Source organism: Phascolarctos cinereus, unplaced genomic scaffold (assembly GCF_003287225.1).
Source record: "Phascolarctos cinereus isolate Bilbo 61053 unplaced genomic scaffold, phaCin_HiC Scaffold_726;HRSCAF=1367, whole genome shotgun sequence".
In the NCBI taxonomy this organism is placed as follows: Eukaryota; Metazoa; Chordata; class Mammalia; order Diprotodontia; family Phascolarctidae; genus Phascolarctos; species Phascolarctos cinereus.
The window spans coordinates 65,744,404-65,764,512 of NW_027556098.1; the positions used below are offsets into that span (position 1 = coordinate 65,744,404).

The 20,109-nt window shown below is 34.9% G+C and overlaps 1 protein-coding gene across 1 annotated transcript in view; it reads left to right on the top strand.

Annotated features, from left to right (window-relative positions):
* CFAP47 (cilia and flagella associated protein 47) overlaps nt 1-20,109 on the top strand; it is an 890,592-nt gene that overhangs the window by 356,534 nt on the left and 513,949 nt on the right. The window contains 2 exon segments of the mRNA XM_078146130.1: nt 10,965-11,076; nt 12,424-12,650. Coding sequence (XP_078002256.1) covers nt 10,965-11,076; nt 12,424-12,650 — 339 coding nt within the window.

Genomic DNA, 20,109 nt, shown 5'->3' on the forward strand with positions numbered 1-20,109 from the left:
CTCTTTTTTCCTCCTTCCTACAACTGCCTAGTTGCTCCAATTTCTTCTTTCTTTACTGTTTCCGATTCCTTTATCCACTTTTATTTTATTTTCTTTGGTCTCCACAATAATCCCTTATATTATAGACTTCTCCTTCACTGAGCCCTTCAGTAGTATAATCTGAATCAGTGATAGAGAGAAGTAAAAGTTGCATACATGGGAAGTTATTCATTTAATAAATTCCTAATAGCAAATATTCCTGACTCCTTTTACTTCCTAAGTTTTCAAATTTTATGAAGAGCTTACAGACCTTTTGTTTATTCTGCATTCACCCTTTAGCTTATATTATTATATTTAACTCATAATACGCATTAACAAACTTAATATCTCAGTTTCATAGACTCTTAGAACACAAAGGGACTAAATATCATTATCCTATTTTCTTCCCCCAAAAAATACCCATTCCCAAATTACTTTTAAATCATTCCATTTAGAGAAATCTTTTGCTATTCTGTAGTTGTTTCTTTCTAGAGCATCAAACACTTTTAAAAATCCTATTAAGTTGTAGTTATTTTTTTCCCAGTTTCTCTGAAAGATGATGGTTACTTGGTATCTTTTTCTCCTCCTACTAACCTGGTTCCATTGAAATTCATTGGTTTAAGCAACTGACTAATCTTTCTGAAGTCATTCTTTTGAATATTATCTCTTCCATCAGCATGGTACATCTTTGGCCTACAGAGCTTATGTTGTCCAGAAGATAAATGGCTCAACTCTCAAACTTATTTAAAAAATTATGTGCCTTTATCCAATGCTTTTAGAGTATAGTAGCCTGAACAAAAAATTGATTGAGGTAAATGCCTAACATATTGATAGGAAAGCTTGCTCAGTTAAAATAATTTAAACCATTATAGATAAAATTCAATTTAGTTTTACTGTACTAAGAACTACTAATGAGAAACAAAAAGAGTGAGAAATTTTCCATATGTGTATATTTATTTGTCCCTATGCTTATGGGAAATATTTCTCTAAAATATTGAACTTGATCTGTTGATTACTATTATCCTTCCTTTCCTTCAGAAAAGCCAGTGATTTGACTGGCTTTAACTAGTAGTTTGGCTGGTTTGGAAATCAACTCTTGGATAATTGTGTATTAATTAATGGTTTGAATAAATTCTACCTTTATTTTGGTGTGCTCTACTATCCTGGGCCAGGCCTACCTCAGGTAGTTCAGAGATTCAGACTCAGAATTTGCATGCAATGAAATATATAAGGACCATAAAATACAATGAAGATGACTTTACCAATTTAAAAGGATAAAGAGAATATAATTCATAAAGTTAAATAGTATTTCTTTGAGAAAAAAAGTGCTACTTGTTTCACTTTCACATGTACCAGGGAAAGCAGACTTCCTGTGTCAGAAATGCATTCCTGCAGGGTAAGAAGAATTTCATGAATCCCTTTGATACCAATTCAGCATAAGCTGGATCTTTTATTCCTCAAATAGCAAGGAAGCCAAACGAATGATGATTCCAAGAAGAACCACTCCCATCTCCTTAAAGGGAACCCATCTCAGCCTGCAGAAAACATTTACAATCCACAATTACATATAGACTTAGAAAACCAAGTAAGCTATATTTTCCTTGATTTTTAAATTTTAAAAATTTTAGTTGCATTTGCATAGGAAATAAATTTTGCATTACAAAATGGAGTAATAAGAGTTGTCTAAGTATATAATTATATCAGCTAATCAAAACTTAATTATATTTAGTTTAATATGTGTAAACATGATTTTTAATTTCATACAATGTTCTTTTTTACAAAAGTATTTGAAAATCCAACCAACAACGTTAAAAATGACTTATAAATCATATCCCCCTAACTAAAAACATGGAACATTAAGGGTAAATTATAATTATGTATACAGGAAATGAATGTATGAATCTAAGCATTAAATTATGTTGCTAACTATACTGAAAAAATACAATTACGCACTCAGGTAAATAATCAAATATGCAAGCCCACCTAGCTTGTCTGAATTTATTTAAATCTATGATAGCTGCACTGCTGTTAAGTATCACCTGCTGAGAATAGTGCAATAACCAATCTTCGTTTGCTATTTTCCCCTGGGTTTCCTATTGATATTGTTGTCTTAAGTAACCTATATGTTCCATTTCTTTTTCTTTCAAAATTAGTATGAAATCAAATGCAAAAACTTTGAAAAAAAGGTAAAAGCATTAATGGAACACTGGAATATATTCAAATGCTGAAATGTATACGGGCTTCAATTGCTTGATCTCCCGGCTGCGCTCCAGACATCTAAGATGCCCCAGAAACTTGTTTCTCTGGGAAAGTCATTCCAGCCCTGAAAAATCACACAGCAGAAGTACGCTCTCTTGCTGTGACCTTTCCTTCTTATTGGATGACTCCTCCTAGAGCCTCTGTTTAAGGGGGACCTTCAGGCCAGACCTTCCTCTCCAGGTTGTACTCAGGACTTTCTCTACCATGTCCTGGTGCTGGACATGGGATCTTTGTCATCCCCTCCCCTCCCACCATAGCTTCATCAACTTCCTTTTATATGTTGTCCTCTTCCATTAGATTGTAAGCTGCTTGTGGGGAGAGACTAGCATCCTGCTTGTATTTGTTTTCCCAGAATTTAGCATGGTGTCTCTCAGGTAGTAAGCAGTACAATGCTTTATCCACTGACTGGATGTTCCCTCCAGTGAGGCAGATCTCAACGTGTGCAGGCCTGTCTCTCTAGTCATTGTGATTCTTGTCCATATTTTTCCATAAGAACATCTTCTTTCAGAAGGTGACCAGTAGATTCTTTCTATTTTTCTTTGCTTTCTGATTTAATAGGAGCTCTTGATCTAATATGCCTGCACAGCTTTCTTTCTTTCACGATTTCATAAAATGTAATATCTTGGCTTTTAATTTTCTTTTTTGTCATTGTTTGCAGGCAATCAAATAAGCCTTCACATTTCTCTCCTTAATCTGTTTTCCAGGTCATTTGTTTTTCTTATGGCATTCTTAATTTTTTTTTCTATTTTTCAATTTTTTTGAATTAGAACGATACTCATTATTTTATGGGGTCACTAACTTCTGTTTGGCCATTTCTAATTTTCAGAAGGCTGCATGTTCAGGGCCCACTCTTATGTCCCAGGACAGAATGTTACAGACCTCAGGGCCCCAGGATTTTCCTGGTCTGAGCAAAGTAGCACCAAGAACTGCAGCAATATGTTGGGTGCTGGTCATTGGTCACTGGTTACCAGCTGCTACTATTCCCTGAAGTGTCCTAGGTTCTGGCAAGCGAGTACTCTTATCTTTCTTCCTCTGAATAGAGACGCTTTCAAGTTGCAGGTGTCCCATCTCAGGTTACACTAGGTGGCCAACTTGTGTGAGCATTTAACTTTGCTGGAAGAGGGCTCCTTTTCAATTATCTGTGGACTTCTGGTTGACTTTGTGTGCAGTTCTTGGGAGGGAATTTTCTGATCATTATTTGGTCTTGTGGGAATTTCAGGGGTTTTGGGGGAAAATAGTTACATGGGATATGGGTAGCGTACTTCCCATTTTGGCAGTCATCTTGGCAGAAACAAGGTAGTAATCTAGGCAACATGAATTTTTCTTCCACTTTAGTTTTCCCATGTAATTTATTAAGCCACCCTCTTTTGAGTTGTTACAGATCTCTTCTGGAAAGCTATAATATTCTGGGGATTGATGCGACTAACATGCCAACTTCAAATAGGAGTATCTGAAGTGTCAGTGGAAAGAATATTATTGTTAAAGGACCTAAATCCAAACTTAACCTATGAGGCTATTTATGTGATCTTGGGAAAGTCACATAACTTTCCTGGGTGTCTCAGTTGCCTGATCTGTAAAATGAGGGCATTGTCCTAGATGGTCTATGATGCCTTTTCCAGTTCTACATTTTTGATCAAATGACTTACTATTCTAAAGCAAATGGGCTTTCTGATGCATGTTCTTTGCCATAGTGGTGAACACTGCCTTACTTACTGTGGCCATGTCAACTATGAAACAAAGGAATAAGGAAAAGTACCAAATGCCCCTCAGTACCATGTGGTCCACTTCCTTGTACAACAATAATAGAAGAAGAATCGCCAATCTCTTAATGTATTTATAAACTTTCATTTAGCTGGTGGAATTCTAACTGAGATTCTTGTCCTGTAAAAATGGTTGGATATTTGCTAGAAGAACTGAATTGAACCTATCTTGACCTTTTCACTACAAATAAAACTCTAAGGAAAAAACTGCAAATAATGGAAAGGATGATTCACAGGTTCTCCTAAGAGACACAAATAAAAAAACTGGCAGAGACAATTTTATCATGAGCCTAAAGCCAAGAACAAACAGCATTTCATGGAACCTTTAGTCTTCTCATCTTACCATGTTCATGGTAAATATTTGCAAAATGATACTATTGAAATAGTTGCAACATAAATACCAACACCTGGTGCAAAGGATAAAGATAGTCTATGTAGTCTGTGCAGAACTTGAGAATACCTTCCAAATGAAGTCTACAATATATTATGATGAGAATCAATGCAAAAGTGGTAATAGGTGGGAATGGCAGGAAATACATTCAAAAACACAGATCAGGAAAAAGGAACAAAAGAGCCAACACCTCATTGACTACAGGGAGACTTCATACCCACATATCATGAATGCTTTCTAAGAAAAAAAGAATTGACAGAACTTTGTCTAAATGATAGATAGACATGGTAAATGCTGAATGACACTACAAAATGAAAACAGTTGTATTTTAACACTCAGGAAACAACTTGTTACTGATGGGGAAGAAATGTCTGAATCAATTGTCTGTGGACATCCAAACATTCACTTGTTGGAATAAGATGAAAATTGTTACAAATCATAAGAAAGTATAAAAATAAGAAAAATATTTGCTGGACAACTTAAACAATTCAGTTCTGACCTATTCAAACAAGTGATTGATTGTAAAAATTTGGATTATGAAAGGAATAAGGACAATAATTTCATTCAGAATTTGAATCAATGTAAATAAATTTCTACAACCAAGAAAACAAAAAGAAAAGTAAGTTTACTTTAGTCAGCAAGCATAACTTATTTGTCAAGGAGAGAGAGTGAAAGATAAGGGGAAAATGATTTAGAATAGAAAATTATCAGAGCATCACCTCATAAAACAGAGAAGTAGCAAATGCAGTTAGTTTACAGAAAGTTTCACGATACAGTCAAACTCAGTAAGGTCATTTCAATGTCATGTAAGGATGAAACTTAGAAGTATAATAAAGAAATGAAAAATAGAAATGATCTGCAAAGATTTTGTGATACTTTTTTCATTGTGAAGGTCAATAATGCCTTGTTGAACACTATATTGGTTCTGTAATATTTCACAGTCTCAGATGTGCTGATAGAGGTGGTATAAATAATACTAGAGCAACAAAAGAAAAATTGAAATATGCCAAACAGAAGTTAGCAACTTCATCCAATAATAAGAAATATTTTTAATTGAAATGACTGAAAAAATAGAAAAAATAGTAAGTATCTTATGTGAAAAACAAATGACCTAAAAAACAGATTAAGATGAGAAAGAATCATTAAAGTTTATAAACACATTAAAAGCTTGGTGATTCTTCTGTTATTGTTGTACAAGGAAGTGGACCACATGGTAGTGAGGGGCATATGGTGGAACTTTGTAGTTTCATTCATCTGTTTGTGTCTCTGTTATATCTACCTATTAAAATAAGGGCTAATCTTTTGCCTTTTCATTCAGTAGGCATTGACTAAATGTCTTCTAATTGAATTGAATAAAAATAGCCCTTCCTTTGATTATATAGCAGACATTAGGTATAGCAAGCCAGGAGTTAAATGGTTAACACTGTCACTTTATTAGTCCATCTCAGGCTGCAAACATAACACACAGTACCAGTATATACACTGCATTTGAATGAAAAGACCAAGAAAAATCCACAGAAAGGCCTTCTGAAGATAAATGGAGACAAAGACACATTAATAAAACATACACAAGGGGCAGCTAGGTGATATAGTGGATAGAGCACCGGCCCTGGAATCAGGAGGATCTAAGTTCAAATCTAGCCTCAGACACTTGACACTTGCTAGCTGTGTGACCCTGGACAAGTCGCTTAACCCCAATGCTTAGCCAAAAAAAACCAAAAAAAAAACCCCCAAAAAAACAAAACATACACACAGAATGTAAAATTTTCCGTCCTTAATGAGAAACAACTAAAAATAAGCAACATTCTTGCAAAATTCTAGAGCAAAAACTAGCTAAAAATAATTAGGGATGAGTTGTTTATTGGGAAGGGAATGGTGTAGTTACAAGAGAAAACAGTGTTTGTATGGCATGAGGATCAAAAAAAGTTGCATTTGTTGTCAGAGGTTTTCCTTGGTTCCTTCCTATCAAATATTGTTAGTCATATCATCTGTAAAGTAAGGGTTGAACTGAATGATCCTTTAGGCCCTTTCCTAGTCTAACATTCTGTGTGTCTATAATTTTAAGCAAAAAATGTCCTTATAAGAGTTCAGCAAGGAGGAGAGGTGGCAATGAAGGTTATTCTTAAGTACCTCAAGGATATGTGGTTTCATTGACATGAGTGCTCCCTCCTTATGGACATTACATTCTCCCTGCGAGTCAGTAGGCAGTCTTCAAGAGTGGCTTAGGCCAAAATTTTCCCAGTGGCCAACTTAACGATAAGCCTTTTCCAACCCAGGTAGGCTTTTATTCAGACAAGAGACATAATAGTTTATCTTCAGGTCATATCAGCTATTATTAAGTTAAGTTTATTTAAGTAAGACCTGAGACAATTTATACTGCTGTGGTATAACTTGCAAGAACCTAGGGCTGGGAGCAGCTAGGTGGTGCAGTGGATAGAGCATCAGCCCTGGAGTCAGGAGGACCTGAGACACAGAACACTTACTAGCTGTGTGACCCTGGGCAAGTCACTTAACCCCCATTGCCCAACCGAAGAAAAAAAAAAAAGGAAGAACCTAGAGCTATCTCATATCATGTTGAGGCACTGAAGGATAACTTTAGTGCAATGGATTTTTAATTTTTTTTTAATACATACTATCCTAAATTCCTACTCTCTTGGTTAATTTTGACATTGAGATAATGCTTGATTCTTGAAGGGTCTGCTTATGGAGCATGATATTTAAAAGGTTCTACTAAACTGTAAAGGCTTTGAGTAAGGGTCCAATGTTGTTATATTTCTGTCATTTGAGAAATAATCTAAGTATAGCACCCTTTCTGTACTATGCCCACAACTTTCACTTTTACTCATGGGTTTGGTCACCAGAGGGCAACTGTTTCTTAGTATAATTCTTAGTATAATTCTGCATGTATGAACTCCTAAAAATAGAACTTATGAGTCCCCACTGAGGTGCTTCCTATTAACAATCAGTCAATGGACTCAATTAGCTCTTATCAAAGGCATTTACTCAAATGGTATAGTGAGAACAGTAGTTGTGAAATGTTTCCTGTATAAACTCAGTGTGCACTCTTCTACAAATAAAATGTCTATGGGAAAAGTTGACTTATGAGAAGACAAGATCCTTCCTTGTACTGTAGGAGGTTATCCATAAGGCATATAATAATTTTTAGCCACTTTTATAATTTCAGATTGTCCATCAGAAATTTGATTTCCCTAGTGAAAGCTAGGAGTTCCCAATCTTAAAGGCGTCATTTAACTGTCTGTCCCACCACTATATTTCCACGTTTTATATTCTCTCAACCTATCTAAAGAAAATTTCTAAATTGTAATGTAGAACATTTATTAATTCAACAACTGCTTATCAAGTGTCTACTAACTAGCTGGGTATTAGGACACATCCACATGGATCCTGCTTCTATGAAGCTGAGTCTAGCAAGGGAAATGTGGTACTACATAAATATTTAATAATTATATAATTAAAATATGGAACATACAGAACATAAGAAAAGTACAAAGTATCAGGCAAGGTTCAAGGAAGATAATTTTTTTTCCTGATTGGTTGGGCTTAGAAGAAAGGCGTCATGATAGAAATGGCACTTGGGTTGGATTTTGAAGGACAGTTAGAATTTAAATTGGGAGGGGTATTCCAAATATAAGACATGGAAGGAGGGAAGCACTGGGTATGGTACACAGTCCTGAAAATTTTAATTACAATTATCACTTCCATTTTGTGGGGGTTAGGGGCATGGCACCCGTATGAAATGCATAAGTTTTTTTGGCCCTCCCTTCATACCAGAGAAGAAGTCTGAATCTTTTTTTCTTTTATGAGGTATTTAGGGTTAAGTATTTGGTCATAAGCTCTATGTAGGTCAATGTTAAATAAAAATACTATATGAAAAATAATTTTTTCTGTTGTCTGTTGGCCTTTGTGTGGCATCTGTGGCTTCTACAAAGCTCCCCCCCAAATTCCCATTTAATTTCTTATGCCAAACTGTGATATATTGAAACTGCAATGGGGAAAGTTTCGATATGGAAGGGATAACTATTTCAGTACGATGCATCTACAGTGTGTTTATGTTCCTAAGAATAGAGCATGTTAAGATTTGACAAGTTAGGTGTTTAAGGAAAACCATACAAGTTGTGGAGAGAGTGTATGACAGTGCAACAGAATTTTAACTATTAATATTTTCACAGTCACTTACAGAGAAAATGGAAAGTTAGTCACAGAGGGAAAATATTCTGGCAAGCAGATTTATATACTATATGGCTTGGCTTCCTGTGCCATTATGAATTTGCGGAGAATAGAAAATTCACACATTCAGAGAAAAAAATGCATTTATACTCATGTGTGCCAGGAAATGATACTACTGTTTATAGAAATTATTCAACTGATACTTAAATGAAAATTAAAGTACAATTACTGTCAAATTAAATATGGTTACTCTTTTTTACATAGGAAGCTATTATCACTGTGGCTCATTAAAATCTTTCCTATTTTTGTAATTTTTTTTTTAGTTTTACATCTTACCAATATCTAGATGTTTTGATTACCCTGAACTTATCATAAAATAATCCTTTTGATTTTTATTTGAAAAATGCAGGGCTGATTTGTATAAAATGAATCTTGTTTTGATTCTTTTATATAGCAGCACCCTGTTGAATTGTATAATAATATAGCTTTGAATAAAACATTTTTACAGAAAATAACATTTCTACATTTAATATGTTAACATTTTTGATATGAGGCAAAAATAAGTAAGAGTACTAAAATGATAGCAGTATGGGAAATAAACTGAAGCAAACCAGCCAGCCTTAAAATATTCATGCTGAATCCAAATTTATATCTAAATGTGTTAGATCTAATTGCAAACTCATATTATGTAAGAGACCCCCTTACGTAAGAGCCTTTCTCTTGACCTGAGAGTCTGGGGCACTTTACAGCTCACAATGTTTTTTTCTGTCTCAATTTTCCTCACCTAAATGGTACTTGGGAACTCCTATATATGGCCTTGTCTCCATAATGCCCCTCTGCTCTCCCTAAAAGTGTTCAGACTTACCAGGCATCCACCCTAAAAATAAGAAAAAAAACCCATGCATTTTATTAATACAGGGAAGAGCACAGAAATGACTCATGCTTGAGACTATAAAATATTGAGAAGATTCCCTTGGCTTTGCCCTAGTGGAAAGTGATATAGTTCCCATGATTCATACCACTACTGTAGGTAAGGCCTTATGAGGGCTTATTTCTTCTGCTCATTTTTAGCTTTGATTTAGATAGTCAGATCATGACAACAAGGATTTAAAACTCTAGCATGTTGTAGACATGTGCTAAGTGCTGTAGACACAAGGAAAGAAAACAGGCCCTGCCCTCAAGGAGTTCACAGTCTAAATATCTATCTATGCATATACATAAACACACAAAATATATGTAAGTATATGTCTGTATACATGTGTGTATATATATATGTATATGAATGTATATATATGTGTGTTTATGTATATGTGTGTATCTAAGTATATGTATGTGTGTATATATACTCATTATATATATATGCACACACACACACACACACACACACACATGCACACATACACCTATACACACACACGCGCGCGTGCACAAGCACACACACACATTTGTAGTCTCTGGCATTTGCTCTTTCTCTACCAAGATCATGTTTTAAAGAAGTATTCTGGGCATTTTTACAATTGTACTATGAAGAAATAATACTGGAGTCTTAGCTAACAGTTATAGCTCTTTGAAGACTCTGAAACCGTAATGAATATTTTCTCCCCCTGTTCTCTACACTATATTCCCCACTTTCTACTTCCCACTCCTGAACCCCATAAGTGTGTATCTTTCTCCTGTGACTCCTCTCTCCTTATCTCCCAGAAAGGTTCCAGAAAGGTACTTCTGCTTGCTCAGCATCTCACACTGACCCTTGGAGACTGGAAGGGTTCTTCATTTCCATTTCCTGGTTATATTTCTATTACTCAGCTTCTTTTGTGGAATCAGAGCCAGGCCCAAACAAATTATCTTGGGAGCTGCTTCTAGTAAGCTTTGTAGGGAAAATGAGAAAAAGGGAAAAGGGATGAAATCAGTGACTCTCCCTGTCTCTCTCTGCTATCATTTTGCCTCCTGTTCAGTGATACTCAGTTCCCTTTCTAAAGACACACTCTGTCAGTTGAGTGAGCTCAGGAATCATCTGGAGGATGGCTACCATGTTTGTTGAATTTGTATGGCCCCAGAAGTTCTTTTTCTACCCCCACAAAAATCTGTCAGTAGCAGAGGGCTGACGGTCTGGTTAAATTTTGATCTAATTAGTACAGTCTGAAAGATTGTCTGAGCACCTTGTCAGAGGTGAAGAAATGGATCCTATCGGAGCTAAGCACCCTGTGAAATGTGCTACCTTAATGCCCTATTGTCGGAGTGTATGAAATGTAATTGTGTTAGGGCTTGTAGTTCCTTTGATTTGTTTCTGAACTACCTTTTCTATTGGAACTTTAAAAAGCTAATATTCAGATATGCCTGTGTTTCAGATTGGAGAATTTGTATACATTGTGGAAGGGACGAGTACTGTTCCTTTGCCTTCCAGATTCCTTCCAATAGATAATCCAAATATTTTGAATTACAGCCACCCTCCTGATGAAGGTAGGCTAAAAATGTATAATATTTTTATAAGGCTAGTTCTTGAGGACAAGAAGAATGCACATCTTGCTGCAATGTAACAATATCACCTTAAATCAAGCCCTTACTGCAGGGATTTGTTTCATGGGATATAATTTGACCTACAATATATCAGAATCCATATAATAATTAGTTTTCATAACAAGAATAGGAATTTATATAGTTGTTATAACTTGTTGAGGGTTTTTTTTTAAAACAAATTCAATTTGATCTTCACAATCCTGGGTGTTAGGCAAATTATTATTATTATTATTATTATTTTTAATTTCAAAGATAAATAAAGTGAGAGAAGTAAAGTGGCATTCTCGAGGTCATGGAGCTAGTAAGGAGCAGGACTTAACTTGGCCCTTGTATTCTGGGTCCAAATTCTACTCATTATGACCCATAGTTATAATGCAATCAAATTGTATAAAGAAAATACTGCCAAGAGTGAACCTTTATGAAGACTCAATAGATTCTATGTGCCTAAATTAAAAGCTCATTGAAAATGAAGTTTTGCAGAATAGCATAGAAATACAGTATTGTATGTATAGTACATTAATTAGCTTGGGCACCATATAAAATCTTTTTGAATAAATTTGAGGCTTTTCTTGGTAAGCTATACAGAACTTTTTAAAAGTTTGTTTCTATGGCCTCAATCTGTTTTCCCCAACCTCCCTACCCCCCAATTTTCCCAAAATTCAGGTAAAAAGTAAAGCTTAGGCTCCAGAATATTTTGTTAACTAGGATTCCCTATTCCCTAAACAGAGTGTATAACACAGAATTAACTAGAATTTAACTTTTTTTTAAAGGTACTTGTCTAGCATTTATGCAAACCTCTTTTCTAGCTTGATCACCCAATGGGTAGACTCAAAGAACTGTTCTGAGACTATCAGAATAGATGGATGATTGTTTGCAATCTTTGACTTAGAATATTTCTGGTAATGAGATATTAAAGTTAATTTTAAAATAAATTACAGTTTATGTAGATATCCTTTTTATATCTTTATCCCTTTCTCTTTTTTTCTGTATTTAACATGAGCACATTAGATACTCTGTCTCTAAAATTTGATATTATTGAATATTACATGACAACTAAATGACAAGGAAAATTTTCTTTATTGTTAATTTTTTTTGTAATCTTGACTCAATATTTTGTAAATATTTTGCATGTTTATTTGATAAAGAAATCTTAAACTTTGCAATGATTTAAATGAAAAATGATAAAGTACAAAATAAATGACATATGTTCCTATAGCTCACTCTGACGATTAATGAAGCCAATGACATTTCAATAGTAATGACTATTTTTTTTGTCATTGTTTATTTTAGATTTAGGCAAAGATGATCCAATTCTACATTTGAAGTGTAACCTTGATTGCATCCTGGAATTGGAACTCAAAGTGCCACTAGTTAATGAAGCCAGGGCAAAGGCCCTAGATTTTTCAGCACATCAGCAGATGTCATCTCTTGAGTATGAACGAAGGAAAATCACAGGAACTCTGAGCAGTAGTAGTGTACGAGCTGCAATTGCGCTTTTAGGACTAACAAAACTTGAGGTAGGAGTTGAAGAAAATCTAACCACAACTAATTGTTTTTGTATATAGGTAGCTTTGGCTTATTAATTAATGATGCTTTTAAAAAATACTATTGACAAACTGCAAAAAAATTGCATTTTTTTTCCTAGAAAGCAGCCTCATTTGTCATAGTTTTAAAATAAGCTAGATTAATCTTATGATAAAATTTGAGAAAATATAACTATATTTGTTATCTCTGTAAATTAGTATTCATAGATTTTATCATTATAATCTAAATTTGATCTAAAGCCATTTCTTAGCTTTAGTATTTGAATTTTTTCTTCCACTAAAGTCCTCTTCCAATTATAGGCATGGACTATGGATACTTGTCCCATGCTGTATTTTATATCTTTGATTACAGTGTTTAAAAACACCATGGCGATAATCTTAGCCTCTTCAAAGCCTATGCCAGTGGAATGCAAGGTCTAGATAGTTTTACTAAATTGGGAAGGCATTGAGGGCTGAGTGATGGGTTTTATCAATTGTATTATAACTAACCCAGGTTATTTTGGAAAAATTCAGCAATAGAATGAACTGTTTTTATTACATTAGCTTCTTAACTTATTTATCAAAGTAAGTTCTGCTTTGGTAGAGGGAACATCCACACTGATGAAACCGCAATTCCTTGAAATATTGAAACATTTGATTTTTAATGCAATGGATATTGTTTATGTGTTTTACTACCTGTCAAAATTACAAAATTGATTGGTATAAAGAAAAAGCAACTCTCCAATAAAGGAATAAAGTTTCCTTAAAGGTGACCTGATTTATATCTATTGTTTATCTTGCTTCAGCTAACTGTAGAGCATTTAAAGTTACAATGATGAATTTGAAAACCAATTCAAGTAATATATATATAGCAATAAAACTAAGCAAAGTAATTACATTACATTAATTACATTATTATATTACATTAATTATATAATTACATTAAAATTATTTGCAAAAAAGCAAATACTAGTATTATACATTTACATATATAGTAGTATAGCAACTAACTTTATAAAAAAATTTGAATTTCAAAAAAGAAGTAGACATAGAATTAATACTAGTAGGAGATTTCAGCATACCACCAACATGAAACTAGTTCAAACAAAACAATAAATAGGAAATAAATTACAGACATGAAGAAAGAAGTGGAGAAAGTGGATTTGACAAATACATGGAGAGAATTGAGTGGGAAGAATAGACATAGAATCTTACATTAGAAAGGGACCTGAGAGGTCATTTAGGTACTTGAACAGAAATCATCTACAACCTCCCTGACAAGTAATGAACTAGAATCTATTTGAAGAGCTACAATGAAGAGAAACTGCCTTGGAGGCAGCCTCTGGACAGCTGGAATGACTAAGATATTTTTATCTCATCATCCAAATCTGCCTTTTGGCAACTTTCTCTCATTGCTCTTCCTCCTGTCCTCTGGGGCCAAACAGAACAATTTTTTTTGTGACTGTAGATGTCTATTTGGGATATCTGCCTGGGAGGTATTTACTCCCACAAAATCTAACCTACTTCACTGACAAGATTAAGTCCATATAAGAGAAAATTCTTTTCTTCAAAACTTCTTAGCATTACCACTCTTTTTCCTTGATGCCTCAGAGGAAGCAATCTTCCTATTAGTTGTTAAGCAGAATCAATCTTTGCCTTGATCTCACATCTCCTAGACCCTCCAGGACTATGGCCAACAAGAATTACTCTCCATGTGAATCTTCAAACTCTCTCTGCTTCTCCACTGGCTATAAACAAACCCAGTTTCCTAAAAATGTTTGACTCTTCTACCTTGTCCAAGTCTACATCCCCGCTTCTACTTCTCCCAAAGCTCTTAAAAGAGTTGCTTTTGACTTAGTGCTTTCACTTTCTCATTAGCTACTATCTCCCTTCAAACTCTGTTGACTTCAGTCTTTATCACACCATTGGAATTCTTAAAAAGCTCTTAAGGATGTTTCCAGATTGACAGTGAGTTTTCCATTTTAATTCCTTACAAATTGGATTAAGACATCTAATCCAATTAGGTCATATATCTTCAGGACCAATTCAGAGTCTATCAATTTTTAATGTGCTTGATAAATCATAGGTCCTGTCCCTGTCCTTCATAATGCAACAAATCCCTGGTATTAAGAAAAAAAAAATAAGAACAAAAGATTTATTCTTATTTGGGGCCTAAAATGACTTGTTAAGTAATGCCCGGCTTGAAGAATAAATTATTGAAAAATAAGAGATTATAGCAATATAATGTAATAGTGCAATATCAACAGCATGTAAAAATTAATGGAAACAGCCAAAATACACTCACAGACACATTTATACCTCTGAATGCTTATATTAAAGAGAGAAAAAGAAGGAATTAATAAGCTGAGTTTACAATTAGCAAAATTAGAAAGTGAATAAGTTAATACAAAAACAGTAAATTGTGAAAATAAAAAGAGATCAATAATCTAAAAAATTAAAGTAACAATTGAATTGATTTTTAAAAAACCCAGTATATTGATTAAAAGAGCAAATCTAATTTTCAATAGGAGAAAGGAAAATCAAATCACCAAAATTAGAAATGTATGCAACAACAAGATAAATAAATACAATGATCAACAATTATTATCTATTAGCTATATGTCATCAAACCTGAACATGAGAAAAAAATCAGTGAATAATTACAAAAATGTAAAATACCCAGACTGATAAAATAAGAAATAAATAACCTATAAAAAATAGTCTTAGAACTAGAAATTAAACAATTTCCTAATGAGTGTCTCTAAAGGAGTTACTGTGTTCAAAGAATTCCCATGATTTGACTATCATGGCTGGTTTGCTTGCTTAGACTTTACTGAAGGATGTCCAGAAAGAGAAGTTGGCAGACTCTAGGTCAAAAGTTCTTTGCCTGGGATATCTAACCTTAAGATTTTTGTTTTGGGTTTTTTTTTTTCAGATAACCATACTTCAAGGTTATTGCTTTCCTTTGTACTCCTATGAATTTAAAAACATTATTCTGAGAAGGGCTTCATAAGCTTCCCCAGACTGCTGAGGGGGTCCATGACACAAAAAATATGGCCAATTAAGAAGTGACCATTTCATTTAGAGTTTGTGGAGTGAATCAATGAAGATCCCAGGAGAGCATTACATCAATGTTAGCTTTTGGAAGAATGAATTTTAGAAAGTTCAGAGGAAGAGTAGGATGTATCTCATGGTATAAGACTGTATGTGAGAATTCAGTCCAGAAGAGAAGGGAAGTTCTAAAGATTGTGTGCCCCTTTGGCCTGGAGTTCCCCAAGACTCTGGACCCACATGACTGAGACCTGACCTAAGGCAATGAACCAAAAATGTCATTTTCTTTTTAGTTTGTTGCTCTACCTGAAGCATACTCCTGGACAGTCTCCAAATAAACAAGTTTATGAATAGTTTCTGGCAAGATTTCTCTAAGTGTAAGTAAAAAAGGGTGTCCAACTGCCATAGAAGCACTCAGGATAGCTATTAGTTATGGGACAACCACTGCTTCACTAACCCCAAAGATGATGCATTCTGAGCAGGCAATCATGCACCAGGACTATGGCTATCTCACTCTTAGAAGCTCTGCCTTCCTCAGTGCAGCCCAAAATCTCATTCGCTTTTTTGGTTGCAATGCCATATGTCTGACTCCTTAAGTTAGCAGGACAGTAAGAGGTGAAAGTTTGTTTTAAAAGTGTTGTCTTAATCATGCACATGTTTTTCATGAATGGTCCATGGTTGTGCATGTTCCCTACATGTGTTGCCCCATGTATGTTCCCTAGGCATATATGTTTTCTTCATGTTTGTCTTCATTAGTGGTATGGTAATCCATGGGAGAGTATATCCATGCCTGCATAAACATTTCATTTCCATGTTTGTGAATATAGAAATTCCTTTGTCTTGTCCATTCCATCTTTGCCTATGTCTTATGATCAATAATCCTGTTCTTTGCCTCACTCCAACCTCAATTACTCCACCTTACAATACTTTTCCCTGCCATCACCTCTGCATTGGCTTCACTTTTCCATATCTCAATCCCTTGCTGAACATTTGCAATATACCCTATCTTCTTCTGAATTCCTTGCCACCTGTTCTATCACAAACTTGAAACCTAGATGACTCCCACTTTTACTTCTGTGCTGCTGACCAGAACTAGAGGAAGTCACAAAACTATGCAGATTGAACACACTGCACATCTATTTATATAATCTGAAAGGGGCCTTCACTACAGTAAGACAACCCTAAAGCAAATACTTCTTAATTGATTCTCTCTCCCAATCACCAAGATACTCTTGCAAGATTTTTCTTGTCTCCCAAGTCTCCCAAAGCACTTCCTCCCCTCACCTTATTACCTTAAGGACCTCACCTTATATTTCACTGAAAAAATTGAAAATATTTGCCAAGAGATTCTCATTCTTCCTCACTTCACATACTTTTGACCTCATCACTACTGTTTTCTAATTCACTCTAGTCTCTGATGAAGAGGTAGAACTCTTTTTTCTAAGACAATCTCTATACACATACCTTTGATCTCATCACCTACTGACATCTCAAACAGATTGCCCCCAACTATCATTCCTACCTTCTCTTTAATATTCAGTCTCTCCCTAACTACTGGCTCCTTCTCTACTACCTGCAATTATGGCCATGTCTACCTTAACCTTAAAAAATCATGACTTAATTCTATCTTCCCATGTACCTACCTTCCCATATAGCTATATCCTTCCTACTCTCAGTTGATTTTTTTTGACAAAGCTTTCTATATTTGGTGCCTTGAATTCCTCTCCTCTGATTCTCTTCTAAATCCTTTGCAATCTTGATTCTGACCTCATCATTCAATTGAAACTGCTCTTTCCAAAGTTCATAATGTTTTCTTAATGACCAAGTCTGTAGCCTTTTCTCAATCCTCAACTTTCTTGAAATCTCTACAGTATTTGACATTGTTGTCTTGGATAACCTCTCCTCTCTGGGTTTTTTGATATTGCATTCCTTTGATTCTCTTTTCATCTGGTCCTCAGAGTCCTTTGCCAGATCTTCATCTATGTTTCACCCACTGACTGAGAGCCCACTAAAGCCCTGTCCTAGGCCTTCTTCCATTTTCTTTATAATTTGGTAAATTAGTATCAAGTTAGATTAGTAACTCAATTGGTAATCTCAATAGTTCTTATGGGTGCAATCATCATCTCTATATAGATAATATAGTTTTTCTCCTGAGCTCTAATCCTGAATCACCAACTGTATACTGGACATTTTGAACTAGGTATCTCAGAGGCATCAAATAAAGCATTGGATTTAGTCAATCCAAAATTTCTGGAAATAGAACCACTTTTCTTTTCTCTCCAAACTAATCCATCTTATAAACTTCCATGTAATTGGTGGGCTTGTTGTTGTTATTGTTGTTGTTGCTGATGTTGTTTTTGTTGTTGTTGTTGTTATCGTTGTTCTTCTTCTTCCTCTTCTTTTTCCCTTGCCACATGTGGTCCTTCTTTCCACTTGAGGAAAGAACACCTTTACAAGTGGGTGTTCTGCCTAAAGGAACATAACTTTTGGTCACATATTTTGTGAGATAGCCTGGGGTTTGAAGACTAGATTTTTAAATTTTCTATTTATTTATTTTCTTCTTGTTATTATTTTTCTCAAAAACCTGGGACAATTTCATCTTTGTCCTGCAGAGTTTTTGTTTATGATTTCTTGAAATATAGCTCTGAAAAACAGGCTTTTAAAAAGCCCAATTGCGATTAAAATGTAGCTACTTGACTATGCCTTCAAACCCAAATCACTCTGGTTTTCGTTGAATGTCCAATAACAGAACACAGCCCAAGCTTTTGTTGCTCATTGTTTGGGTTTTGGTGGTTTCCAGTAAGTCCAAGTAGCAATTGTTTTCTGTTCTGACCAGAAACTCTGAGGGTCTTCTCCATCTAGACTGATACTTCTGTGATGGTAAATTAGTCCACCTTTTGTCTGACTTCTTACTTAGTCCTTAGTCGTTGAATGGGCTTTGCCTCAGACAAACTGAGACCTGAGAATGACCTTAATTTATACAGGCCAAGGTCACCCACTGCATCCTGGGCCATCACCCTTTACTCTTGTCTTGCCACTGGAATCCAATAACTCTAAAGAAGAGAGTAAGACTCATGGTTTTGAATAGCTCTGCCTCACTTAAACCCAATTAACTTGCAAGTCAAGACATTGTCCTTCTGATGTCATTGGTCCTCTTCTGGAATGAAGGATGAGCAACAACAACAATTACTATAAAGGGCACAACTATCTTCCTAGTCACCTTGGCTCCCAACCTCAGTGTCACCCTAAATTCCTTACTCTAAGTCACCCTAATCACCCTAATCAGTTCCCAAATCTTATTGTTTCAACCTTAACCTTGTCTTTCATATACATCCCTTTCTACCCCTCATATAGTTACTACCCCAGTTCAGACTCTCATCACATCTAGCCTAGACAACTGCAACAGTCTCCTCTTTGGTCTCTGCCTCAATTCTTTCCCCACTCTAATGTATATTCCACATAGCTATCAAAGTGATTTTTTTGAATACAGAGATTTGAAAATGTTATCTCTTATTCAACAAACTTAAATGGCTTGCTATTAACCTCAGGATCAGATATGAAATCTTTTATTTGGTGTTCAACACTCTTCAAAACCTGACCCCTTCCTGCTTTTCTAGTCTTTTTGCATTCTATTTTCTCTCTATGAATTCAGCGGGCAGTCATACTGAACTATTTCTCTTACAAGGCTCTCTATTTGCCATTTCCATGCCTTTGCATTGGCAATTCCTCATTCCCAGACTGCTCTCCTTTCTTAACTCCATGTCTTGTAATTCTTGACTTGTTTCAAGGAACAAAGGAAGGAAGGAAGAAAGGGAAACAAAAGTATTATCAATTCCTTAACATGTGCTTTACAAATATTATCTCATGCGATCCTTACAACAACATTGGGAGGTAGGTGCTATTATTTTCTTCATTTTATAGTTGAGGAAACCGAGCCAAACAAATCTGTCTGTATATATCATATATAGATTTCTATTTAGATGCAGTATCCCCTATTAGAATATAAACACCTTTAGGCCAATAATTTTTTTTTTGCCTTTCCTCTTTTTCTTTTCTCTTTCTTTGTCTTTTGTCTCTTCATTTTACAACTTAGTTCATTATCTGATGCAGTTTAGGTGCTTAGTACAATACTTATTGAATGACTGCCTCAATTTGTTATGTCATTTTCTTAAAAAAAATTTTGTTTGATCTAATATGTCTTCTCATAGCTGTACTATAACGCACATTGGAAAGGTCCTTATAGGCTATGATTTTTGAGTAGATACTTACTCTGAGATTCTTTGAAACATGGGATAACTTCAAATAAACTGTTACATAAAGTTGGAAAGGTAGGTTGGGATCAGAACATGAGGAACTTTGAAAGTCCAGAAAAGGAGTTTCTATTAAATCCTAAAGATAATAG